This window comes from Vulpes lagopus, chromosome 12, assembly GCF_018345385.1.
Source record: "Vulpes lagopus strain Blue_001 chromosome 12, ASM1834538v1, whole genome shotgun sequence".
NCBI lineage: Eukaryota > Metazoa > Chordata > Mammalia > Carnivora > Canidae > Vulpes > Vulpes lagopus.
The window spans coordinates 46176899-46203237 of NC_054835.1; the positions used below are offsets into that span (position 1 = coordinate 46176899).

The following is a 26339-nucleotide window of genomic DNA, read 5'->3' on the forward strand; positions in this document are numbered from 1 at the left end:
ACCGGCGCCAAACTGGTCTCGAGCTAGTCTCAAGATGGCTCATCATAGAGGCTAAACTCAAAGGCCTTCAAGGCTTGTTTGGGCTCTGACCTTCCCAGGCTCCGGGGTGACTTGCTTCCACGCAGGGCCCCGCTGCAGGTGGTATGGGTGGGAGGGGGACATGTTTAGTATCCCCCTGGAGGGCCCCCTCCCCACCCTGGGGCATTGGGAGCCCTCCTGGTGCCCAGGGCCCTGTGCCCGAGGAGGGGGAGGGGCCGCCAGACATAGTCCTTAACCGTGTGGGGCGGGAAGGCGCTCAGGCCTGCTGTGCCATCCAGTGCCTCCTTGGAAAGCCTCAAAGTCCCCATCCCCCCCTCAGGGCCCTCTACGTGGGGATCCCCAATCTTTGAACAAATGCCCCCCTCTGGGAAGCAACACCACGCTCCTCCCAAACCCCTCGTCCTACCTCTGCTCAGGCCTTTCGGCTTCTTCCACTAGCGGCTGCCCGCCCCCGCCTCCCGGTGGTGGTGGTGTTGGGGTGCCTGGCTCTCCCGGCGCTCTGCCCCGGCCCCCACTCCTGGCCCTGAGGCTCCTCCTGAATCCCCCCGAGGCCCCCTCAGTGCTGCGGCCCCATCTTCTTCCCCTCGGGCCAGGCTTTCTGCCTTCCCCACTTGCCCAGGAAAGGAGCCCAGCCTCGCCCCAGGCCTGCGGGAGCGGCAGGGGCGGTGGGCAGAGCCTGGGCGGTGCGGCCTGAGATGTGTCCTCTGCTGGCATCTGGAAGATTCCTGTTTCAGCAGAGCAAAGGAGCCGCCACCACCCCCCCCCCACCGGCCTCCCGCTGCTCTCCTCCCCCCACAGCACTGCCTTCGGAGCCACCGTGAACAGCCTGAGCTGCCCGCGGGGACAGGCTGGGGACAGGCGTTTGGCTCCTGTGCTCTCCTCCCCTGAAGAAACTCAGCCCCGTCCTGTCCCCGGGGTCACCCTGTGCTCGCCTGGAGCCGAGCGCAGCCGCCGCCCAGTGAGGGGGCCCGGACCCGGCTGAGGGCAGAGAGCGGCCCACTGAGGGCGGCCCAGGCCAGTCTCGGGGACCCGCAGGGTTGGGGCGCAGGGAGCCGGGCGCAGGCCGTGACAGAGCAGGGCCCGGGGTGGCCGGGAGGACGGCGGCACCCGGAGCCAAGCGGTGGCTTCCTTGAAGCCAGGCTGGGCCCGGGGCCAGGGCGCCCTGCTCCTCGGGGTGGCCTGTCCTCGGGGTGCCGGCCGGGGCGGGGTGCGGTACTCACTGCCGGCGGGAGCCGAGGGCTTGCGGCCGAGCCTGGAGCGCCGTCGCCCACCTCGGGCTGGGGCTGGGACTCCGGGGGACTTGGCCGGGGGGCGGGCGGCGGGGACAGCTGCTGCTGATGTCACAGGGTCATGAGTGAAACCTGAGGACCGGGCCAATCTTCAGGTGGGAGCCTGGGCCGCGCTGCCCGGCCGGGTGCGCCTGGGCTCAGCCGGGGACCTCCGGGGCTGGGGGCCCCTGGCACCCGCTGGCCCGCTTGCACGCGCACACACATGCACGCACACACGCGCACACACGCACACACACGGGGGCACATGGACGAGCCCATCCCACCAGGTCCTCTCGCACCCTTGGGGAGCTCACACGGGCTCGTTCTACACGCCAGTCCCCTTTCACACTCATTCCCCAGAGCCCCCCGGGGCACACGCCAGCTCGCACACTCACACACACTCACTCCGGCACACACTCATGGATGTGTCTCCCCACAAATGCCACACTCACACGCACTCAGCTATACACATAAACCACCCTTCGTATGTTCACACAGACCCTTCCAAGGTGCGTCACACCCGATCCCACGCATGCTTATTGCTCACGCAAGCTCACTCCCGCTCCCACACTCACATCGGGCTCGTGCGGATAGTTGTATTATTATACATGTATAGTCATATCTATTCTCCTGCCCAAGTGAACACGAATGCCACGTATCCCGGACACTAGATTTCATCGCGTGTACACACACCCACACCCACGGTCATGCTCACACATTCACGCATGTCCATTCATGTTACTTATGTCCATACCATTGTCTGAGTCTGCCACCTGTGTGTACCTGTGATCACTAGATTCTCATTAAGTGTGTGCCTATCTGTATACACACACACATAAACACACACCACCTACACACCCACACAACCATCAGCGGGACAGCACAGAAGTCTCAAACGTCATTTTTCTACCACCAGTCCCCTCGCCACCATCCCACTGACTAGACATCTGTCTCTCTGAGCTCGGGGAAGGGAGGGTGGGTGGAGGGCCCTATGAGGTTGGTTTAGCCCTCTGCGCCCCCCACCCGCGGCCAGTCTGGGGCTGCGATGACCCCTGGTGGAGCTGTTGTGAAATGACCCACCTCCCAGCTGGCCCACTATGCTTTCCCCAGGCAGACAAGAGAACCCTGCCACTGAATCCGGAGTCTCTGCTCCCCAAAGCTCCCTACATTTCTCTCCCCAGTCTCCCATGTCCATCCCTGACACTGTCTTTTACTGGTAAGCCAGAGCTCCAGCTGAGCTGAGCCCAGGACAGAGTGGCCTTTGTTAAGGGACAGCGGGAGGCCTTTAGAGTGGTCACCCTCAATCCTGCAGGTGGGATGGCATCTCTGCTCCCAGTGACTCTCTGTGGAGACAGCCTCAGTCTTGTCGAGCCCTTCCTTGGGCGCCAGGCCTGGCTGTGGTTTGAGAAGTTCCTGCTACCTGCACTGCCCACATCTCACTCCAGGTGACTCACATCACACCCTCAGAGGTGTGTCTTCCAAACCTACAGGTGTGAGCATGGGCATTCTCTGTGCCTGGTTCTTATCCTGTTTTGCTCATTGACCTTCCTGACACACATTTTCCATGTAGTTTTATTGGTGATGTGATCCAGGTGTCCACGTGCCCCAGACTCTTCTTTGCAAGGATCCTCTTTATTTTTTTAAAGATTCTATTTATTTATTCACCAGAGACACACACACAGAGGCAGACACATAGGCAGAGGGAGAAGCAGGCTCCCCGTGGGGAGCCAAATGCGGAACTTGATCTCAGGACCCTGGGATCATGACCTGAGCCAAAGGCAGATGCTCAACCACTGAGCCCCCCAGGTACCCCAAGGATCCTCTTTTTTTAGTACTTAGAGGAAAAGCAAATGTTTTGTCTCTTCCTTCCTAAGTTGTTTCCCCATAGCTGTTCCCTGGGCCCCCTGTCATCACTCAGGCCCTGCTGTGGCTCTAGTTTGCTTTGATGCTGGCTACTGTCCCTTTGATACACACTACCCCCTGTCTGTGGGCACAGGAGGAGGGGTAGTAGGTAGGCAGCTGTCATTCCCATTTATGGCTCCAACCTTTTGGTCTCTACCTGCTGCCTAGAGTTCTATGAGGTAAGAATTTCTTTAATGAGGGAAGGGAAGTAAGTGAAGGGAACTGTAACCTATGAGGTGAGAGAGGGCCACTCAGTTGTCTAGGTTGTATACTGCACAATTCTGGGCACTGTAATTTGTAATCACATTTGTAATCATTATAGATCCATGTGTTTAAGATGGTGATTGTCTAGCAGAAGGTAGCAAACTGTCTAGAGGACAGGGCTAATTTTTCTAATTTGCACAAGGTGTCATTTGGACTAGGAATAAGGCTGATTGGAAAACGGAAGCTGTATGTGAAATATGATTTTTTCCCACAGCCCAAGAGGAAGTGAATGCCTCCCTCTCTTGATGACAATATTTCTCCTTCCTTTGGGGAACTGCTCATTCCCTACTCCAAATATGTCATTCTGGTGTGGCTGCTGATTACAACCCCTACCCCGGCCATAGAGATGGCCATGTCACCCGGGTCTGGCCAATCCTCCTGGCCACAGTGGTTGGTTCAAAAGCTGGCTATGTGGCACAAGTGGTGTCAATCATAGTCCTTTCTGGGCATATTTGTGTATCAGTACAAAAGAAAGATAATCTCTCGGGATTCTCTAGGTTTGTCTAGAGTAATGGAAATAAGGCTGCAGGTGACTGAGGTGTGTTTCCCACGGAGTGGAAGAGCCTGTCTGTAGGATGAGGGAAGGAGAACACCACACACAGGTGGGGGAGATGAGAGAGGGACCTGAAGACACTGCTTGACCCCTGAGGCAGCAAACTGCAAAGCGGCTCCATCACTGCACTTCCCTATCACATGAGCCCCAAAGCATCTCTTTTCCTTAGGCTAGTTTAGGGTGAGTTTCAGTTGCCCACAAACAAAAGAATTCTGCAGAATAGAACCACCTTTCAGAAAATCCCACCTTGATTCACAGGAACTGGCCTGTTGTACTCTGTCCTGGCCTCTATCCCGCACCCCTCACCCCTAGCTTGTACTATCAGTTTTTTTCCCTGAGCCTCCCTGAGCTTCCCAGGGAGACTTCCTGGGAGCTTCAGCAGGTGCTCCCCCATAGTTGGTGGAGCCCTGATTCCAGGGAGTCGAGGAGGGGAGGGGCTCTGGACTCCACCCCATAGCTCTACGGCAGCAGGCTGGGACCTTGAAACTGACTCCCACCACAGTGCACCCCACTGGTGCCATCTATGTTTTCTAGGTCCTCAAAGTATCACCGGGGAGCTGTCAGACCAAACCGCACACACATATACCAGCCTCACAAGGATAGCCATATTTGGAGAAAAAGCAGAGTCAGAGCCTCTGAACAGAAAAATGGAATTTCTCTACTATGGTATTGTCAAGGCCTTCCCCACATAACCAGTTAGTCATGCCACTAGAGCCTTCAGTTAGGGCCTCATTAGGGCCTGGGCCCAAGAAAAGGGGCCTGTTGTAGGATCACCTGTGTCTACTCAGCACTTCCTCATCTGCACCAAAAAGAAACACTGAAACTCCCACCTGAGTTCTTAAAAAGACCCTCTTCTCCATGGTTCCATCTGAGACTGAGAGGAAGGAGCTCATTTTTCGTGTTTTTTTAATGACTGCACACTCTTCCTTTGAGTGAATTGCCTTCATTTACACAGCCATTCCTTTGTTAGAGGACACTGGGTGTGTTCAACTTTCAGCCCTTAAAAACAGCACTGGGAGGAACACATTTGAGTAGAAATCTCTTTCCATTTATTTATTCCCCGAACCAGATTTACCGAGGCAACAGGGAGGACATTTGGTACGTGTCGCTGTGGGATGCTAAGAAACAAACCAACCAACCAACAAAACCCATAAAATAACAACAACAACAAAAAAAAACAAGATGCAAACAAGAGTCCTCATGGAGACAAAATGAAAGGAAATATGTAGAATGTCAGCACCCCAAAGAAACTAACTAATAGTGGGCCAGCCAAGTAGCCAGAAAGTCACCTCTTCCACTGCTGGACTGATGTTAGATCTTTTATAAGCAAAGGGGCTCTGGTAGATAAGCACATGCGGTTTTTCCATTCTCTTCAAATGGCAAATGCTTTCATTTCCTTTGACAAAGAACTCTACTTGCAGAAGCCAGATAGTTTCTACCTCAGCCCCGCCTTCCAAACTACATGTGGGGTTATCATGTGATCTTATATCTGAGGTGCTGAAATAATCACAAATTCCTGCCTGTTTTCCACAGTGACCTCCAACGTGCTTCTTTTAGAGGGATGAGGGTGGTGGCCTCCCACTGGCCTCCCTGCCTCCAGCTTTGCCTCAGTTTAATCCATTGACCGTTATACTCTCAGATGAATTTTCTTTTTCTTTTTAAAACGTATTTATTAATGAGAGGCACACAGAGAGAGGCAGAGACATAGGCAGAGGGAGAAGCAGGCTCTCCGCAGGGAGCCTGATGAAGGACTTGATCCCAGAACCCCCAGATCATGACCTGAGCCAAAGGCAGAGACACTCAACCACTGAGCTACCAGGTGTCCTCCAGAGGAATTTACTTCAGTGTCTATTTTGGTATTTTACTTTGCTGAATACAAGTTTCTCACAGAGCTACTAGAATTGCTTTTTCCAGGAGTTTTCAGCAGCGTGGAGGCAGACCCAGAAAAAATTGGAGGCCAGTCTTAGTTTGGATTCCCCCAAAAGCAGAGCCTGAGGCAAGGATCGGGGAGCAAGTAGTTTATTTGGAAGGAGATCCCAGGAAGCCCTGTGAAGGAGTAGAGAAAAGACAGAGAAAGGAAAAACCCAGGAAATTGTGTATTCGATTGGTGAGTAGGTCATTACTGGGACAACTGGGACACACATGGGACTGTTGAGAGACTTTGGGGGAGGGTTCTCCCAGAGTTGGCCCGCTGAGGCCAGCAGGCTCTACCACCAACGGCTGTCCTGTAATGCATCAGGGTTGCTTCTGGGATGACTTCTGGCCTGCCTTACCTGTGGCCAGAAGATGTCCCCAGATGGAGACACTGTGAGCGCAGGAACCAACTGTATACCATGGGGAGGATACATCCCCGTCACACATTTGCTCTTCCTAATTCTGGTTGACATGCACAAAGATGTGAGGAACAAGATGAATCTTCCTAAAAGAAGATTTAGGGTGGAATCTTCTTTCCTAAAAGAAGATTCACCCCTAAAAGAAAAGGGGTGGGGTGTGCACCCATCACCCCTCTATTTCTCTCCTGCTCAGGACTTACCGAGAGCTCTCCATCACCCACATGGCACAACCTAAATTCCATGACCTGGGTCGGCCTGGGCTGCTGGAACTTCTCTCCGCCCAGATCCTCCACTACAATCAGACGGTGTGACCACTGGATCATTAGGGCACGATCCGTTCCTGCACCTGTGCCTTTGCTCAGGCTGGGGCACAGCCTGGGCTGCCCTCTCTCTCTCCCACACTGCTTTGGCCCCATTCCCAAGGTCCTCCACTTCAGAACTCTATCCCTCAGTGATCAATTCCTCTCTTTTTATGACCCCTTCTTCTAGGCCTCACCCACAGGGGACTTAGCACTGCCTTGTATTTTTGCTCTCTTCCCATGGTACTTTTTCACTTCCCAACAATGCTGGGACCAGCAAGAATACACCTCTGTGTCTCCAGTGTTCAGGTTGCCTTGCGCACACAGGCACCTCCTTGGTCAAAGTTTTGCTGATGGGAAACACAAAGTTTGGCTTCTCCCCTCTCACTGCAATGAAGGTGCAGCTGGAAAAGGGGACCTCTGTGCCCATCCCACTCCCTCCCCCAGGGCTTGCCACCACATTGCCGGATGTCCGGTTGTTGACAGCCATTGAAGCTCTAAGACTCACAGCTAATGCTCTGCCCATAGGCCCCCTCCCAGGGACAAAAAGCACAAAGGAGGAGGTAGAAATGGTCTTTGTGGTTCTAGACAGCAGGACTGCCAGGAAGAGGAGTTGAACAGAAGTAGAGGGTGGGGGAAGGGCAACTCCTGGGGTGCTAATCCCAGCTTCCTGTCTGGATTTTCCTTGACTGCTGCTCAGGGCCTATCTTAGGATGGTCACAGCTGCCGAAATAGATCTCTCCCCTCACCTGTTCTGAAGCAAAGAAGACCTTGATAACTTCCTGTCGAAAGAATGCTGGCTTTGGTAATTTTTCCAGGATGTGAGACAATACTAGGGGCACTGGTGGTGAACTCCCCAGGCTTCTCCACCCCTGCAAGGCTGTAGCCAGGAATGAGGGAACAAACAGCCAGGAGGGTGGGGGAGCGGGGCGTGGAGTTGAGGGGCCTGCTACCCCTTTCTATCCAGGGCGGAGCCTTTTCTGTGAACTTGGTTAGTGCTTCTGCCCTTGGTCTGCTCAGAAACCACTCCTGCCCCAAAGGACACCCCTCTGATTCAGAGTGACACACAGAACATACCCTCCGCCCTCCTCATTTACCTGCCCTTCCTTACAGAATTTTCTATTCCTGCTTAACCATCCTAGCCAATTCTGGGACCTGGAAACCAAGTGTTTGCATTGGGGCGGGTCTCCCCAGCACCTCACTCATTCACTCAACAAACATGAGGCCCCTCGCCCCAAGCTGGGTACTGGAGGTGCGCCAGGGTGGGAGGTAGGGAGGGGCAGGACGCGGTGCCCAGCCGGGGAGCCGGCGGCGCGGGGGGCCTGGAGGTGGGCTTCCCGCAGAGGGACCGGCCCCTGGGGAGGGAGTCGCCCCCCCCCCGTCCGCGGAGCTGGGGAGAGCAGAGCAGAGCAAGCCCGGAGCGCCCGCGCCGGGAGGGACCTGCGCATGCGTGGGAGGAGTTTTTTGGGTTTTTTTTTTTTGGCGTCGCTCTCGTCGCCTAGGTAACCCGGACCGGCAGGAGCCCGCATGGCCTCGGGCCCCGGAGGGTGCTGGGGTCAGCCCCCACCGCAGGGTGCAGCCGGGACGGTAGGGCTGAGCCGGATCCTCCCGGGGAGGCCGACGGGAGCCGCGGTCCCCGGAGGAAGTGGGGTGGTTGCGGAGAGCGACCCCAAACGTAGGGGAGGGGAGGAGACTCAGGGAACCCGGGGGCCGTGGGGGCGGCAAGGAGGAGGCGGCCCCAGCGGGGCGGGCGGGAGGTGGGGACGGGTGGGTCCCGATCCTGGCCGCCCCCCCCCCGCCCCGGCCGAGTCTCCCGCCCTCCCAGCCCTGCGTGACCGTCCTGCAGCCCGTCGCCTGGGCCGCCCCACCCCCGCGCCCGCAGCCGGGCAGAGTGAAGGAAGGTGAGACTCCGGGCTCAGGCGCCTGCACCCCAGTCTGCTTCGCACATTCTCTGGGCATCCTCGCTGCACGCACTCCCGCGCCATCCCTGACTGGGGCTTGGGGTGGGGGGGTGCGAGGGTGGGGAGGGCTCTGGGATCTGGGCGGTGGGCGGTGGGGAGTGGGAGGCCGGGCGTGGGCCTGCTGACTCCCCCGCCCTAGACCTGCTGGAACTGATGCTGCTGCAGAACGCACAGATGCACCAGCTGCTGCTGAGTAGCCTGGTGGCAGCAGCCTTCAACCCAGGGCCAGCCTCTTCCCACCAGCAGGTGCGTGGGCTTGGGTGCTGTGGAGCTGTGCCACCAGGGCCACCCACCTGCAGGTGCCAGGGTGGGGATCCATCTGAGGCGGATCCTGGAGAAAAAGAACCAGGCCACAGTGCCACAGGCCTGGCTGGGTCCCTTTGGCATCTCTTATGTGCCAGGCTTCCAAGCCAGCAGCCTCAGTGGAGGTAGGAGTCCCCAAATCCAGACCACTCAGGTCTTGTTTTCAAGGAGGTCTCCCTGCAGTGCATCCCCTACTAGACTGCAGGCCCAGGACAACGGGCACCATGGTTCCCTGAGTCTGTAGGGTGCTGGATACTTACTAGGGGCTCAAGTCATATTTGTTGAACAAGTGAAAAAAATAAATGAATGACTATGAATACAAGGCAACTTTGGCCTGACTGGCACAGGGACAGGTACATGGCATGAGTGCACATTCGTTGGGGAATGAAGAGCAGGTCCTTGGAGGAGCAGGTGACCTTAGAACCAGCCCTCAAAAGCCAGGTGGGTTTTTGAGGCTTGGAGGAGGCCAGGTAGTGTCTACCATCCAGGCTGGCAGGAGCTGCTGCCACTCCTCATGCCCTGGCCCTTAGGGGGCCCCTGGGGTGAACACCACACCTCCCTGATGGGGCACAGATGGGTCCAGGGGCCTGTCACTGGACTCCTGATCCAGCTCTGGAGTCATACCTGGATACTTTCAGTCCCTGCTCAGCCACTTATTAGCAGGGTGACCTTAGACAAGTTGCTCCATCTTTTTATTTTTTTTAAATTTTTTTTTAATTTTTTAATTTATTTATGATAGTCACAGAGAGAGAGAGAGAGAGGCAGAGACACAGGTGGAGGGAGAAGCAGGCTCCATGCACCGGGAGCCTGATGTGGGATTCCATCCCGGGTCTCCAGGATCGCGCCCTGGGCCAAAGGCAGGCGCCAAACCGCTGCACCACCCAGGGATCCCTGCTCCATCTTTTTAAGCCTCAGTTTTTCCCTCCTGCAAAATAAGGAATAAATGTCTCCAAAGTACCTGGCTTGCAGGTAGTGATTGCTCAATAAAGGGAAGCCATTTCTCAATGCTGATCTGGAGAAATTAGGGGAGCAGAGAAGTGGGGGTAGGGATCCTGGGACCTGTATCATCTCTCCTCCCCCTTTCCCACAATCCTCAGGTCTACCTGGAGGATCAACAGGAGGAGGAGGAGATGCAAGCCCAGGAGGAAGGGCCTTTGGTGTTCCACCATCACTACCTGCCCTGCCCGATGCCCACGCTGGGCCCCCTGCTGCCCTGGCCGGTCCCTTTCCTTTCCCTCCCCCCACAGCAGCCCCACTTGCAGGATGAGTCCAGGATTCAGCACTGCCCTCCTGCCTCTGGGACAAGGGGTCTGTAAGTGAGGCTGGGGAATCCGGGCATTGCCAGGGCCCTGCTCTGGGGCTGGGCTGGAAGAGTTCACCAGGAGCTGGGGGTAGGGTAGAGATACTTGTGGGTGAGACCCCAGAGACTTTCTGATGGGGAGATCTTTCTTCTCTTTTCTCCATGTCAGGAGAACCGTGCCCCCGCCCCCACCCCCCAGTGCCACAGGCACTGTGGGTGCGGATGTACCCCCGGCTTCAGGTAGGCACAGGGTAGGTGAGCAGTGGGGTCCAAGTCCAGGTCAGGGTTGGGTCAGGAGGCCAGATGGGCCATGTTGGGGACGAGGGAGCTCCTCTCATCACTGGTCCCTTCCCCTTTCCTCCTTGGGGGCCGGTGATGCAGGAGGGAGTCAAGATCAGGGTGCTTTCTTTCCCCAGACTACTATGGTGCCGAGAGCCTACCATGAGGACAGACACAAGTTCTGGACCCTACCAGCATCACTGCAGAGCTGGAATGAGCCCTGGAGCCCCCCAAGTGCCTCCCTATTGCCTGCAACCCCACAGCCATGCCCGGCAGCCCTCCCCCCAACCCCCAACCATAGCCAGGCCCTCTCCTGGGTGAATCAAAACCCTCTTCACCACACTGAGACCTTGAACTGGCCTGATCTCTGCCCTGGAGTAAAAGCCCCTCTAAGCATCACCCAGGGCTGGGAAGCCACCACTGGTGTGTGTTGGGGGGTCAGTTTGGGGATCTGGGAATCAGAGCCCTTCCTGGACCTCCTCCACTCACCCCTGTCTGGGATGGCCAGGGCTGTGGGGTCTTGGTGACCTAATGATGGAGCAGGAGGTGAGGGGAGGACTGCTTTTGTTGTCCAAGGCTCTTTGAAGGCCTAGGGTGATGGGGGAGAAGCCTGGCTCAGAGGGTCCTAGAACTGAGCCAGTTCCCTTGGGCCCCACTGTCATCCCAGGAAGTTGGCTCTTTTGGCAGAAAGAAGTCAGAGCCATGTCCTGCTCTGAACATGAGTGGCCTGAGGTCCCAGAGGCCAAATAGGAACAGAAGGTCTCTCCGCCCTATTGGGCCAGAGCTTGTGTCCTCCACCATCCCTCAGGAGAAATTAGTCACTTGGGGCCCCACAAGGATGGGTGGCTGGTGCCTGGGCTGGTCAGCATGGGCTCACCCCAGGCCCTGGGCTGGCTGGGGCTCTGGACGGCTCTTGTGAAGGAGGGGGTAGAGGGAGTCTTTGCAGACATTGGGGAGAGAAGTCCAGGTCTGGTGGGGTGCCCTTCCTGGCCAGAGCTTAAGCCCAGGAGAAGACATTTGAGGCACAGGGTTAAGTCCAGGTGTTTATATTCAGACTAGAAAAGGAAATGACCCCAAAGTCCTCTGCTGCTCACTTCAGTCCTACAGCCAGGGCTGGGCCACAATCCTGAGGAGTCTCACTGAGTTCCAGTGGCTGCTGTGGTGGTGGCCATGCCACTCATGTAGGCTGTGCCCAGTAGGTCCGACTTAGGCCCCGCTTAAGCACCTTGTACCCCGTAGGTGCCCATCCGCCTCTGGCGCCAGTGCTGGCCCAAGACAAAGCACAGGAGGATGGATGTCACAAACAAGAACAGCAGCACCGATACCACTGAGATGATGACGACCATCTGGTTGTCTGGCCTCGGCTCTGGGGAGGGAGGAGGGGGCAGTGGTCTTAGAAGTCCCCTGGTCCTAGATGCTAGGACCCAAGGGGGAGTAGAGGCCCACCTGTCCCCCACCCGCCCTCCGTCCATCTTGCAGCCGCCCATGTTGCAGAGTTGAATGGCTAATGGTGCGGTGTCTGGAGGAAGGGTAGGCTGGGGTCCAGGCCACCAGCCAGCCCTCTGCGAGACTGTGATGGTCTCAGTCCCCTGCCACCGACCCCTAGCACCAGCATATAGTTGCTGGACACCATGGCCTAGGTAGTGGCATGGTCTGAGCCCCACCCCGCCCTGGGCGATGCTGAGTGAGCTCCTACCAAACTCTCTGGACAGGGACCACCTTGGCCATCAAGAGTCACAGAACAGCAGAGCTCCTGGGGGACCTGAGGGCCAAACCTCTTCATGTAGAGAGGGGCCATGGCCAGCGAGAGGAGGCTGACTTGGTCAAGGTCACGCAGTTCACTAACTGCAAAGCAACTAGTTAGGTTCCAAACCGGGCACTTGGAGAGAACTTCCGGGATGAAGGAGAGCAAGAGGGAACCCTCAGGATTAAGTGTGGGGTCCCTGGGCGCCTGCACCCTGAGATGGCAGAGGGCGTGCTGAAGCTTTTTTCTTCCCCCAAGGAACTGAAAGTGGACACCCTGTCCCTCCCCCTCCATCCGGGGGGGCCCCCTCACCGTAGACCTTGAGCATCTGGGGCTCTGAAACACTGTGAATGATGTTCCCGCCGAGAGACCGCAGATCCAGGATGGCCTGGCAGGAGAAGTTGTGGAGGCCGTCTTCCCTGTGAGCCGTGCTGTTGTGCGTGGCTGTGGCTCCCTGGGTACCATCCGTCGTCCCCCAAAAGGTCTGGTTGTGCAGCACCTCCTGGCCGCGGAGCAGCATGAGAGTGAGGCTCTCAAGGGGTTTCACGGCTGGCACGTGGCACTTGATGGTGAAGGGTCTCCCCACAGCCACCCAAGTGGGCTGCAGCTTCAGCAGCACTTGCGTTGGAGGATCTGCGGGGAAGGAAGAGGGAGGTGAGGTCAGGAGCTGGGGTACAGTCCCTGCAGGCCCCACCTGGCCTGGCCCATCCCTTGGCACCGCAGTGTTCTCAAGTCCTTGGCTGGATTTGGGGAGGACGCGGTCTGGGGCCTGGTCTGCCCGCGAGTATACAGAGAGCAGTGAGGAAACAGTTCAGGGTATAGTATGTATTGACTGGTGGTGCTTTTACCAACACGATGTTTTCCGGAATGGACAAGCAGGGGGTGCCTGGGTGGCTCAGTCTGTTAAGCACCTGCCTTCTGCTCAGGTCATGATCCCAGGGTCCTGGGATGGAGCTCCACATAGGACTCCCTGCTCAGTGGGGAGTCGCTTCTCCCTCTCCCTCTGCCCCTCCCTCTGGCTCATGGTCTCTCTCTCTCTCAAATAAATAGGTAAATCTTAAAAAAAAAAAAAAAAAAAAAGAATGGAGGTGGTCAGGTGTCTACAAAGAAAAGGTCCAGAAATTGTACAGCCAACTAGGAACAAAAATTTGAATCTGTCTCCTCCGGAAATCAGACATAAATTTCCGTATTAAACAGGTGGATAACTTAGAAGGGAGTGTTCACTGGAGTTCCGCCAAGAGTTGTGAGGTCTTCACTTAAGAGGTAGGGGCTGGAGTCAGACCTGCCTTGCTTCTCCAGGGTCAGGTTCATAGCCACCTCCATCGCTTATCTATTACACAAGGACCTCAGTGGCAGCCTGGATTCCCTCCTGAACTAGAATACCTTGCCCCCATCACCCCAAGGTAATATGTTGGATTTAGGACATTTTTCTATTCACTTGATCCACGGATGTTGGTCATCAGGAGGACCTAAGCCATATCCCTGGTGCCATGATGTTGAGAGAATCCTGCCCTATGGAAAGGTCTCCATGGCCCATGTGCAGGGGTGTGTGTGTGTGTGTGTGTGTGTGATGTTCGCACATTTGCCAGGGATATAAAAGCAGGGGCACCTGGGTGGCTCAGTGGGTTAAGCATCCAACTCTTAATTTTGGCTCAGGTTATGCTCTCAGGCCTGTGAGATTGAGCCCTGCGTCTGGCTCTGCGCTCGGCACTGAGTCTGCTTGGGCTCTCTCTCCCTCTCTCTGCTCGCTGCCCCTTCTCAGATAAATAAACACACCCTCCCTTTTTTTTTTAAAGGAACATTAAAGCACCAGGTGATGCCTTATCCTTTAAGGCAGAGGGGCGACTGTGAGGCAGAGGGGCGACTGGAGAGCAAGCCAACCCTTCTGTTGGCACCTTGCTCTTTGTTGTGGGTTGGGGAGTGTCTGGTGATGGGGCTGCCACCGAGCGGGGAGGAGACTCTGAGCAGTGCCTGGGAAATGACTTTGAAGTCTGTGCAAACCTTGCTCGGATTGTCCTCTGAGCAAGCCTCAGAGCTGGGGTCACCGGCAGGCCAATGAAGGGTGTGAGCAGATTCTGAGCCCACGACCGGGGTCCTGCTCCTCGTCACCCCAGGAGCCCAGGGAGGTGGGAGCCATAGCGAATGCCCAGGGGCAGTAACAGAGGAGCTCTGCACACAGTCAGTAGCTGCAGGCTCTGCCCTGGGGAAGAGGGCCCTGCAGTGTGGCACTCACAGAACACGCTGACGTTGAGACTTGTCAGCCTCTGCTCCCCGAAGCAGGTGAAGTAGCAGTAGATGATTGTGTCTTGCGAGATGTTGGAGACCAAGTACTCCTTCCACTGAGCTCCGGACTTCAGCAGAGTCTTGGCTAGAATGGTCTCCAGACCCCCGGCCTCAGGCTGGGCACAGCTGGTACTGCAGTTGATGAACTGAGACTCTCCGGGCTTCACCGCCAGCTGCTCTGGATACGTGTGTACCTCGAACACCTCACCAGACCCTGGAAGACCAGAAAGACTGGGCAGCAAATGTCTCTGCTGCCCTATCCAGTTTACCGGCCCACCACTGGCAGTGGGATCAAGGGGCAGGTACCCAAGAATAAAGGCCAGAGGTGGCCTCTCTGCTACTCTCCCCTTGTTCAGGCTTTATTTATTGCCTCGTGTCTAGACCGAGGAGGCTACCCCACAACTGTCTCCCTGCCTTCTTCCAGCCCCTCACCTTCGGATTAGTCTTCTCCATGCACATCTTCCATCTCCGTGGAGAGGGATGAGGGATCCTATTTGACCTTCAAAGCCCAGCCCAAACGTCCCCTCCTCCATGAAGGCCTCTCCAAGGTGGAGGTGGACTGTGTCCTCTGGGCCCCTGTGGCCCTGGTCTCAACCCTTTCCTCTCTCCTTTCTTTGTTTTGCAAATACTTTTTGAACACCTGCTGCATGCCAGGCACTAGTCTAGGCTCTGGTGACACAGTAGTGACCAACGCAGACCGAGCCCTGTCCTTACAGAGCTCACGTTAACATGAAGGAGATAGACAATAATCACCAAGTGAAATAGCCAGCCTGTCAGCTGGTGGTCAGCACCTGGGGAAGGAACCAGGAATGGGGTGGAGTTGCCATTTTAACAGGGTGGTCAGCACGGGCCTCACCAAGACTTGGACATTTGAGCAAAGCCATGGAGAAGGTAGGCATGAGCCCTGCAGATATCTGGAGAGAGGGGAGTGTTCCTGGCATTAAGACCCTGGGGTCAAGAGCATGCTTGGTGTGCTCGGGGAACAGCAAGATCGGCATGGCTAGAGCTCAGTGAGGAGGAAGGCAGGGGGAGAGGAGTGCAAGAAGGTAATGGGACCACCTTGCAAATGATTTATATTCATGCCGACTCTCCCTTAGATGTTTTACAGCTTCTAGAAGGCAGGGCCCAGGTTTTACAGGTTTTGCTTAGTGTGACAGACATTCAGAAGTGTTTGGTGCAAGATGGAGTCCTCAGAGCCCACCGCCAACTCAGTGGTGGCCGGAAAGTCCTTGATGCCAACCAGCTGGGCCTTTCCTGTGCTCCCTCCATGCTGGCATGTCCCCCCTTGGCCCCCAGCTAGTGGCATATAACGAAGTGGCGAGAAAGGGGCTTTGCAGGTAGAGCTGGATTTGCATTTGCCACGTACCAGCTGTGTGACGCTGGGCCAGGTGCTTTCTCTCTCTGAACCTGTTTCTTCGTCTGTCAAATGGGCTAGTAATCCCTTTCCTGCAGGGTTGTGGTGAGCTAGCGCTTGAAAAGCACCAGCAGGTTGTCCAAAACAGAGTGCTCAGGGCGTGGTAGCATTTTTCTTCACAGTCCCCTGACCCACTGGAAGAGGATTTGGTTTCCCTTTGACGGCAGTCAAAAGGCAATGTCCTCTGCGGGCCTCTGCTGTCCCTGGGCCGCATCTGGAGAACAGGGGCACAGTCTCTCCTCTTCTCTTGAACCCCGGCATCCCCTTCTGCCTCAGGCCCCCACGCAGCCCACCATTCAGCTTCCACAACCTGCCACTTCCTATGCCACAAAGCCGTGGGGCCTGTTCAACCTGTGGTCCAAAAGGCCAGCTTCCCGTCCCCCACCCCCTCCTCCACCCGTCCAGGATCACGAGGAAGCCAGGCTGGCACAGCACCCTGTACCCAGGCTGCCGCTGCATTCCAAACCTCAGTGACTTCAGGACCAGCACCCCCCCACGCCCGAAGCCGGGGGGCAAGCGGCCCATCCTCTGGGCTGGCACGTGCCAAGTTGGGAACCGCAGGCACCAGCTCACCTGGGCAGCAGAACAGGGCAAGGAGGGCGGCGGGCAGGCCCCAGCAACCAAAAGGGGACATCTTGAGTGGTGTCCACGGGCTCACTGGGAACAGCCGAGGGCCTCCTGGAGAGAGATGGTGGACCCAGGTCAGGGAGTGGTGGCCTGGAGCTGCAGCCCGGAACCCCAACCTTCTATGAGCTGATGACCACATTTCCTCTCATTATCTGGGAAGTCTTCTGGAAGCCACGTGGAATGCCAGCTCCCAGAGCTCCAGGCCTGCAGGAACGCAGACAGAGGAAGCTGGGAAGCAGCCGATAAGCCGGGGTATAACCTGGCCTCCTGCCATGCTGCTGTGCAGGGGGCAGGGCGAGTGACGGCCACGCATGGGTGTGAAGGATGTGCGTGCACGTGGGGTTCGGTGTTCTGTGTGTGCATGGAGGACAACATTGCCTACAAGCCCCAGACCTGAGAACCCCAAATCCTACAGGACCCATTATCAAGTTCCCTTCTGGGAAGAAAGAATCCAAAGTCCAGGATGTGCAGTCTCTGTAGCAAAGCAGGCAGGGAACTGGGTTTCTCAAAGGAGACCCTGGGCAACTTAAACCTCAGCACCCACCCAGCTTGCAACCTCGACCTGCCCTGACTCAGCCAATGGGGACAACTCGAGGGAAGTGCTCTCACGACAGTCCCCAGCAGCCCAGGCACAGACAGAGGTAGAGGGGGTCAGTCTGACGGTAGCCCAAATCCCAGGGCCTGGCTATGGTGCCTCACCCCCACCTCCACCCCTCTGGGCTGCAAGCCTTGGTCTGAGGAGGGGACTCAGGGCCTGAGGCAATGCAGTGTGTTTCTAGGGAGGCTTTGTCACTTCTTGAGGGAATCCCCAGAAACGGGAGTTTCCAGGAGAGGCAGGAGAGAGTGGGGACTCCTTGCTTTATCAAGGGGCACCCTAGCATTTTCAGGGCTCAGGCCAAACTCTGTTTCTGGGCTGCAGGGGTGGAGTGAAGTTGTGCGCCTCTCTTTAGCTGTTACCACCATGTGTGGTAGGTCAGTGCCACTGGTCAGCCTGGATCCGGGGATGTCCCTGGACAGTGCTGCTTCGGAGTGATGCAGAGAGAAGATGAAGGAGAGAGCAAGCTGTAACCCCAGTCTGGGATCTGGTCCATGTGGCACTGCAGGAAACACTGTCATAAAGGTTCTACCTCTGTGAGGTCGGTACTATTACTGTCCCCATCTTACCAATGGGGAAACTGAGGCACAGAGTGATTGACTTGCCCAAGGTCACATCCCTAGGAGAGAGTGAAGTCTTTATGAGTGAGGGGAAGCCCACAGAGCAGGGACAAGAGAAGCATTCTTAGAAGCTACCTCCCCAGGAAAGAGAGAAATGAAAGGCAGCAGAAGGACAGAGGAAATTGCCAAGGCCGTCCCTGCCATGAGGGGCTGGTGGGGGGGAGGAGTGTGTGTGTGTGTGTGTGTGTGTGTGTGTGTGTAGCTCATGCCCAGGAAGCTCCAAACAGCTTCTAGAAGGGTCTGTGCCTGTGACTCCCAACCGTACACACAGCTGGGCCAGCCTGACTGCATCCCTACCAGGGCAAGTGAAGCTTCTGGGGCCTACAGATCCTGCTTTAAGCTGATCAGCCCCTGTTCCCACCCACCACTTCCTCTTTGATCTCGCTTTCATCCAGCTGGGCAGGCCTTCCTTGCCTGGGGCACACCAGGCATAGGGACTTGGCTTTGTTAGACTTGAATACTGCATCTGGTAGGTGACACATCAACTTCCCCTCCCTCCCCACCGGCCTGTCCACCCAAGAGGGCAGAAGCTGACTCGGATAATGCTGTTCTGCGGCAGATATGGTGCTAACTTGGCAAATAGTGATGCTGAATAATTGTTCAGTAAGAGGATGAGCGGGTGGATGGATGTGTAAACGAATGGAAGAAATAGTTTGTCTTGGTGTACAACCCAGAGAAGACTGAATGGGGGTCTTTCTTTTGGGTCTGCCCAGTGAACCTTTTGCCTGCAGATGGCTCTGTCGACCCCCCAGGCCATGGAGCTGGGCTGGACACATAACAAGGCCAACCAGGGCCCCTCACTCCCCACAGATGAGCACTCAGAGTTAAGCCCGGACACTGTTTTACCTGGGACTCTCTGAGCTGGGGCTGGTAGGACCAAGCCCTTCCCTTTCTGATCCTAATAGCAGGCACCCATGAGCCAGCAGCTGTTCTCACTTATTGTCCCGGGCAAGTGAAGAAGCTGAGAGAGAGGAACTTGATGCAGCAGTGGAGGGAATGGTGGTGACTCAGAATTGTCCCAGGTCACATGCTGGCTGTGAGGTGGATTCTGGTGGGAGGTGGGCTGGACTGAGGGGCTGGTGATGTTCTGTGAGGCAGAAATGAAAAAGCTTTCCAGGCTAGAAGGTTCTGGCCCTTCAAACCTGCTCATGGGAGTCAGGGCTAGCTATAGGTCCTTGTGTACTGCAGGTTATTTCGAGCCCTGTTCTGCCTCCCAGAAATTTGGGGGCAGAATGGGAAGGCAGGGAGGGGGCGGGAGTGCTCTACTTGCATCAGGCTGGGAAGCAGAATGAAGTGGACTTGGGGGCCTGATGATCAGACCCTAGAAGGCCAGGATGGATGCTTCCAAACAAAGAGGGAAGATTAAAGCTTCCTGACACCAAGAAGTTGCCCAGGGATGAGAAGAAACTGACCATCATGTAGACGAGAGAAGAAATTCAGATGTTCCTTCTTGGAGCGCTATTCCACCACCAAATATTCCCTGGCTTATTCTTTAGGTCTCTGAGTTCTCCAATGAAGGGTACAATAAAGCTGGGAGAGTTAAGATGCTCTGGGAGATACAAGAGGATTTGCAGGAAGAGGAGATTGGCGTGTTGGTTTGGGAAGTGAACTCATCTCTTCACAAGGCTTGGGAAGGGTTTTGTCGTGACTGGGTCTGAATCTAGTGATGTTTCTTGTGTTCCCAGCAAAACTATCTTTCAAGAACCAAGGTGAGAGAAAGACATAGATAAACAGAGACCCAGAGAGTTACCCCCCAAGATACCTCCACTAAAGAAACTTTTAAAGGTGGTGCATCCAGAAGCAAAAAAAAGATTGCAGGACAGTTTTCTATGCAAGAAGGAAGCATAAGGAAACAAAATGGCGAACGGATCTGGAAAATAAATATGTAATATTTATAGTATTTAATTTGAGAAGTCTTAAAAAGTTCCAAATCAAAATACTGGGCAATAATATTTAAGAGAGGATTACAGTTAAAGCTTTCTCAACTCTACATTGTTCAGGAGGGCGGATATACTTTAAGTTATAAGGAGCATGGTAAAATTTCAAGAAAAACCAGCAGAGATACAATGTTTAAGTTCTAAACTACTAGAGGAGGTTAAAATGGCATGAAAATAAACAACCTTCAATCAAATAAAGGAGAAAGGCATGGAAGAAGAGGGACAAATGTAAATTTTTAAGAAAATGGTATTTGAAAGTCCAAATCTATAATAATCACAATAAAGATGAAAATTTTAACTATGGTTAAAAGAAAGAGATTTTCACGTAGATTTAAAAAAGAATCCTTGCCCTGTGAGGGTGCCTGGCTGGCTCAGTCAGTGGAACATGCAACTCTTGATCTCCGGGTCATGAGTTCAAGCCCTATGTTAGGTGTAGAGATTACTTAAAAATAGAATCTTAAAAGAAAAAAAAAATCCTTGCCCTGTTGTTCATCTATTCCTGCCTGGTGTCTGGATTTAATGCAAGGACAATGCCTTGTATTCATAAATCTGTCACAGCAGGACAGCCAGGAAGAGGAATAGTGCGTGGGCCTGCAACCTTTATAAAGCCTCAGACTTTTAATGTGATTCAGGGTGATTCCCTTGGAAATGACAAGATTTGATGTGACTTGCAAAAGGGGAAGGCCTGGATCACGATTCCGCCTGGTGCCCTGGCGACACACTCTTCCTGCACATGCAGTTCAGTTCTGAGTCACTTTGGCTCCTGGACAGCTTCAAGACACAGTGCGCCTGTGCATTTGTCAGATGTAGGTCAGAGGTGGCGGACTGAGAAGACGGGTGACATATTATGCATGGCAACCCTCCTGACAGGAAGCAGAAAGGGAGAGACTTCTCAAATTGGAGAGAGAGCTTGGGAGGCAGTAACCTCTCCTGTCCTCTGCTTAGATTTTCTGGCGATACACGCTGTCACAGGGACACTTCCTTCTGCCTTTTCGCAGCAAAACTTGATTTCCAATTACTAAGAGGAGGGAAGGAATGGGAAACTAACATTTACTGGATGTGTATTCTCTGCTAGGGACTGAACCAAGGTTTTAATACATTGTTTTATTTAATTGTCATACAAAAATAAAGAACCATTCTGCATTCTGATTATGTATTTGAGGAAGCGGGCGCCCGGGGGGAATCAGTAATGCACCCAGGTCATGGAGCTGTTGAGTGACAGAGTGACAGGAGAACTTAGGAAAGATCAGCAGTTGTCAGAGGTTGGGGAGGAGGGACGGGTGAGTAGGTGCACAACAGAGGATTTTTAGGGCATTGGAACTACTCTGTGTGCGTGATCCTATGATGATGGACACATGTCATGATACATTTGTCTACACCCATAGAGTGTACAACACCAAAAGTGAATGCTACTATAACTATGGACTTTGGGTGCTAATAGGTTCACTGAATGTTACAGATGTACCACTCTGTTGGGGAATGTTGACAACAGGGGAGGCTGTGCACATGTGGGGGCTGTTTAATGTTTTGCTGTGAAGATAAAACTCTTCTAAAAAAATAAAGTCTATTTTTAAAAATAGTTCAAACACAAAACTCTCTTTTGAGTTTCTCTCAGAAGAGAAACTTCTGGATTAGAGTTCTGGCCAGATTGTTGAAAATGTAGGTTTTTAGGGGCACCTGGGTGGCTCAGTGGTTGAGCCTCTGCCTTCAGCTCAGGTCATGATCCGGGGTCCTGGGATTGAGTCCGGCATCACGCTCCCCGTGGGGAGTGTGCTTCTCCCTCTACCTATCTCTCTGCTTCTCTCTCTGTGTCTCTCATGAATAAATATATAAAATCTTAAAAAAAAAAGAAAGAAAGAAAATGCAGGTTTTTAAACTCAACTCTCACTCAGTAGGGTTTAGTGGAAGTTGTGGACTTGGTCGTTCCTAAATTCTCATCTCAGATTAGACTTTTAAAACATGACAGTACAGGGCAGCCCTGGTGGCGCAGAGGTTTAGCACCGCCTGCAGCCCAGGGCATGATCCTGGAGTCCCGGGATTGAGTCCCACGTCGGGCTCCCTGTATGGAGCCTGCTTCTCCCTCTGCCTGTGTCTCTGCCTCTCTCTCTCTCTCTCTCTCTCTCTGTGTCTCTATGAATGAATAAAATCTTTAAAAACAAAACAAAACAAAAACATGACAGCACAAAAGCCAGTTTTCTGTTGTTTGTGAGATACACCTAAGGCATAGATATGGAATAGCTGAAAATCAAAAAATGGGAAAGAATATACCTGGCAAACACTAACCAAAAGAAAGCTGGGAAAGCTCTGTTCATATCAGAGAAAGAGAACTTCTAAGACAAAAATATTTATTAGGGATAGCATAGATGCTTGACTAAAGGGACGTATCACCAGAAAGTTATAGTACTTCTAAATTTGTGAGCCTCGGGCTTGGAAGAACCACAAAGAGATAAAATCATCATTATGGCAAAGAATTATAATACATGTAGGAACAATGAAGCAGACAAAAAAGTCAGTAAATAAATTGAAGAGCTAAAACACATAATTTAAAAGCTCGATCTACCCCTCTAAATTAGAGAACATAAACTCTACAAAAAGATAGGCTTTACAGCTCCCTGTATTTTTTTTTAGGATTTTATTTATTTATTCATGAGACACACACAGAGAGAGAGAGAGAGGCAAGACACAGGCAGAGGGAGAAGCAGGCTCCATGCAGGGAGCCTGACCTGGGACTGGATCCTGGGACTCCAGGATCACACCCTGGGCTGAAGGCAGGTGCTAAACCACTGAGCCACCCAGGCAGCCCAGCCCCCTGTATTCAGGAACATGAAAACGTACTCTGACCCACGGGTCACAGAAGAAATTGTAATGACATGTGAAAAAAATCTTCGCATTGAGTGATGCTGAAAATATCATATGTAAAAAATATTTGGGATACATCAAAAGTGGTACATCAAGGGAAATGTATAGCCTTGAATGCTTGTATTAGAAAAAATGTTGGAAATAAGTATTCCATCTGAGTAAGTAGTCAAGAAGTTAGAAAACAAATAGGAAAGGAAACCCAAAAGTAACTCAAAAGGGAATAAAGATCAGAGCATAAATCAAAACAAACAAAACAACAAAGTAAACTCAAAAGGGAATAATAAAGAGCAAAACCCAACAAAATAGAAAACAAAGATATGGTAGACAGGATTAATAAAACTAAAGTGTCTTTGGAAAAACTAATAGTATGGGGAAATGTCTGGTGAAATCAACTTATAAACGAAAGAAGGCACAAGTCATCATTATTAAGAATGAAAATGGGAACATAGCTACAGATTAAAATGAAGACAGGAAAAATAAAATAAAATAAAATGAAGACAAGGATGCCTGGGTGGCTTAGCAGTTGAGCATCAGCCTTCGGCTCAAGCGTGATCCCGTGTTGGGGAATCGAGTTCCACATGGGGTACCCTGCAAGGAGCCTGCTTCTCCCTCTGCCTATGTCTCTGCCTCTTTCTCTGTGTCTCTCATGAATAAATTTTTAAAATCTTTCAAAGAACAGAAAAACAAAAAACAAGGTAGACAGCACAGATCTACAGAAACAGAAGGTACAGGTGGTTGTCAGTGATTGGGGGAGGGAAGTGAGTTGTTTCATTGGCAGTTTCAGTTTTGCAAGATAAAAACACTCCAGGGATTGGCTGCCAAACAACGTGAATGTATTTAACCCAACCGTTCTACACTTAAAGATGGTTAAGATGGTAAGCTTTATGTCATGTGTATTTTAAAAGACTGTGACTTTTAAAAGACAATTAAAAATTTTGAAAATTAAAAATTAATTTAAAAACATTTTAAAGACTGTGACTTGTGCCAAAAAATATGAGACAGATCAAATCTTAGAAAAATATAACTTACCAAACCTGATCTGAGAAGAAAGGAAAAAGTCCGAATGGTTCTCTGTCAAAGAAACTGAATCCATAATTTAAAATCTTCCCACAAAGAAAATACCTGGTCCAGATAGTGTTAAACAAGTTTACGCCGAGATAATTCTAATTTTATAAAAACTCTTCCTGAGAATGAAAAAAGCAGGAACACGAACTCTTTCTATGAGGCCAGGGTAACCTTAACCTTAACATCAAAATGACACTAGTACAGAATGAGAAAGAAAAATTAGAGGCCAATCTCACTCATGAATATAGATGCAATAATTAGATGAGAAATGCTAGCCAACCAAATCTAGTCCTGTATGTATATATCACATCCAAATTGAGCTTATCTCAAGTATGCAAAAGTGGTTTCACAACAGAAGAAACCCTACAGATATCATTTATTATGTTGGTAATGGAAGACTTTGGTGCTCTGTGTCGCATCACTTCTGTCCTCCTCTGATATCAGCAGTCCTTAACGGGGATAACTTCATGCAAGCTTAGACTCCCCTTACCCTGCGGTGTCCCACCTCTAGTTTGTACCATGTTTCTTTTTGCTTCTTGCCTCAGAGTCTTCTTCATTGCTTTAAGAGCCGTTAATCAGCCTACTAAGTGTTTCCCAAGAGTGGGAGAGAAGTTCCCTAACACGCAGCCCTCACCCAGTGAAGGACAGGAGCTGGTGGGTGTGAGCTCCTGCCTCTTCCTTCTCCTTGGGCAATTCTAGGAGGCACCTAGTAGGCTTATCCGAGGTCCCAGGACATCAGGCTCCCTCTGCCTACAGCCAGGACGTCAAACACCTTTAACTGGCATTTCTTCCTTCCTTTCTCTGTCGCCCTGTTCTTTCATTCCCAGATTCCTAGAATCACCTCTTAAACAACCTACCTGAACCCAAGTCCTCCTTGTTCCAGGCTCTGCTTTAAAAGGAGCTCCAAAAATGTACATGAACAGATTTAAGAAGAAAAACATATGATCATCCAGGAAAAAAAAAATGACAACATTCAATATCCTTTCAGGAAAGGATAAGGATCTTACCTTTCCTATCCTTTCGGATCTTAGCAGATTAGAATGAAATCTTTTTTTTTTTTTTTAAGATTTTATTTTTACATACTCTGTATACCCAATGTGGGGCTCGAGCTCACAACCCTGAAATCAAGAGTCAGGTGCTTTACCCACTGAGCCCGCCAGGCACCCCTAGAAGGAAATTTCTTTCACCTGATAGAGAACTTACAAAAAGCCTATGCATATATTATGTTTATCAAATAAATCTTGGAAGCATTTTCTATAAAAGCAGGAGCCAGACGAGGATGGCCACTATCTCTGTTATTTTCTTTTTATTTTTTTATTTTACTTTTTAAAAAGATTTTATTTATTTATTTATGAGAGACCCAGAGAGAGAGAGAGAGAGAGAGAGGCAGAGACACAGGCAGAGGGAGAAGCAGCCTCCATGCAGGGAGCCTGATGTGGGACTCGATCCCGGGTCTCCAGGATCATGGCCTGAGCCAAAGGCAGACAGATGCTCAACCACTCAGCCACCCAGGCATCCCCTCTGTTATTTTCAACATTGCTCTGGAGGTCCTAGACAGTGCAATAAGACAAAAAGAAAGAAGGAAAGAAGGAAAGAGAGAAAGAGAGAAAGAGGAAAGAAAGAGAGAGAGAAGAAAGAAAGAAAGAAAGAAAGAAAGAAAGAAAGAAAGAAAGAAAAAAGAAAAGAAATCAAAGCCCTAAGAATGAAAAAGGAGCAAAACTATCAGTGTTTTCTTATGATATGATTGGGTAGAAAATGCAACAGAATGATCAGATTCTAAATAACAAGGGATTTTATCAAGGCAACTAGCTATCAATCAATATCCAAAAATAAGTTGCTTTTATGTATATAGGCAACATACGATAATATAATTTAAAAAACACAGCCTCTATAGCAGCAGTAAAAGAGAAATAAACTAGCAAGACATGTACATGACCTGTATAGTAAGAAAGTTATGGAAGAGATTCATCATGAACCCCAGATGCAATCCCAGGAGGAAGGGGACCATCCCTTTCTCGATGCATCGGGCCTGAGCACGGCTCACATGGCCCAGGCCGTCCCCACGTGGGCCCCTGGACAAGAGCCTCGTGCTTCTAAATCCGCCACCCGAGACAGAGCAGGAGAGGAACCAGGAGGCAAAAACAGGAAACCACCACCAGAGCAAGGTGGGTGGGCTGGTGACCTCAGATGGCAGGGGAGCTGCACCCAGGAGGGAGCGTGCGCCCCGAAGGCGCTCGGGGCTCCCTGCCTGCTTTCTCCTCAGTTCTCGGGGAGACAGGCCAGCGAGGGGAAGGCACTAGAAGCCAGGCCTTGACAGTCCACCAGAAACCCCTTCCAGCTGCCAAGAGGGAAGGCAGCGGCATGATCTTACCAGTCGTCTGCTGAGTGTGCTGATCCTGCTGACAGGCCGAGGGGCGCAGTAGGGCGGCCTGGGGTCCAGCACCCTGGAGCCCTGAAAGTACCCAGAGGCTCCGGGTTCTGCGGTTGTGTGGTTCTGTGTGTGTGTAAATCCAGACCCCTCCCTCCCCCCTCCCTCCCCCTCCCTCCCCACGCAGGAGTCACGTGCTTCCTGTGGCAGGCTCCCACCTCACACTGAACCTCATGGTCAGATCACTCCTTCTTTTAAAACTGTGGCAACAGACAACGCGGGTTTTAACCACCTTGGTGTCCCCGCCTTGCCCTGCACTGCATTGA

General features: G+C 52.5%; 3 protein-coding genes across 9 annotated transcripts in view; 1 reads left to right on the forward strand and 2 right to left on the reverse strand.

The window, feature by feature from the left end:
- The window catches only part of SCN4A (sodium voltage-gated channel alpha subunit 4), a 45395-nt gene extending 44023 nt beyond the window's left edge, over positions 1–1372 (reverse strand). For 3 of the 5 annotated variants that reach the window (XM_041725611.1, XM_041725612.1, XM_041725614.1), the window contains exon 1: positions 446–896. The gene's annotated coding sequence lies outside the window, so the exon portion shown is untranslated. Of the gene's footprint in view, positions 1–445; positions 897–1259 lie in introns of those variants that run through there. The other 2 variants (XM_041725610.1, XM_041725613.1) reach the window with 2 other exon arrangements.
- A 6805-nt stretch (positions 1373–8177) lies between these two features.
- On the forward strand, positions 8178–10815 carry PRR29 (proline rich 29). Its single transcript, XM_041726942.1, has 6 exons — positions 8178–8245; positions 8505–8559; positions 8759–8865; positions 10020–10234; positions 10392–10462; positions 10639–10815. Exons 1-6 carry the CDS (start codon positions 8186–8188, stop codon positions 10665–10667), a joined length of 537 nt encoding a protein of 178 aa, XP_041582876.1. The 5' UTR covers positions 8178–8185; the 3' UTR covers positions 10668–10815.
- Positions 9788–26172, reverse strand: ICAM2 (intercellular adhesion molecule 2). 3 transcript variants are annotated; one of them, XM_041726940.1, is made up of 6 exons: positions 26017–26160; positions 16516–16620; positions 15895–16156; positions 14479–14742; positions 12558–12878; positions 9788–9847 (listed from the first exon to the last, which is right to left on the reverse strand). In XM_041726940.1, exons 3-6 carry the CDS (start codon positions 16154–16156, stop codon positions 9834–9836), a joined length of 861 nt encoding a protein of 286 aa, XP_041582874.1. In that variant the 5' UTR covers positions 16516–16620; positions 26017–26160; the 3' UTR covers positions 9788–9833. The 3 variants fall into 3 exon arrangements, with proteins under 3 accessions (XP_041582874.1, XP_041582873.1, XP_041582875.1); XM_041726939.1 differs by lacking the exon at positions 9788–9847 and adding an exon at positions 11532–11867 and having other exon boundaries at positions 26017–26156; XM_041726941.1 differs by lacking the exons at positions 9788–9847; positions 15895–16156 and adding an exon at positions 11532–11867 and having other exon boundaries at positions 26017–26172.
- Positions 26173–26339: the final 167 nt, after the last annotated feature.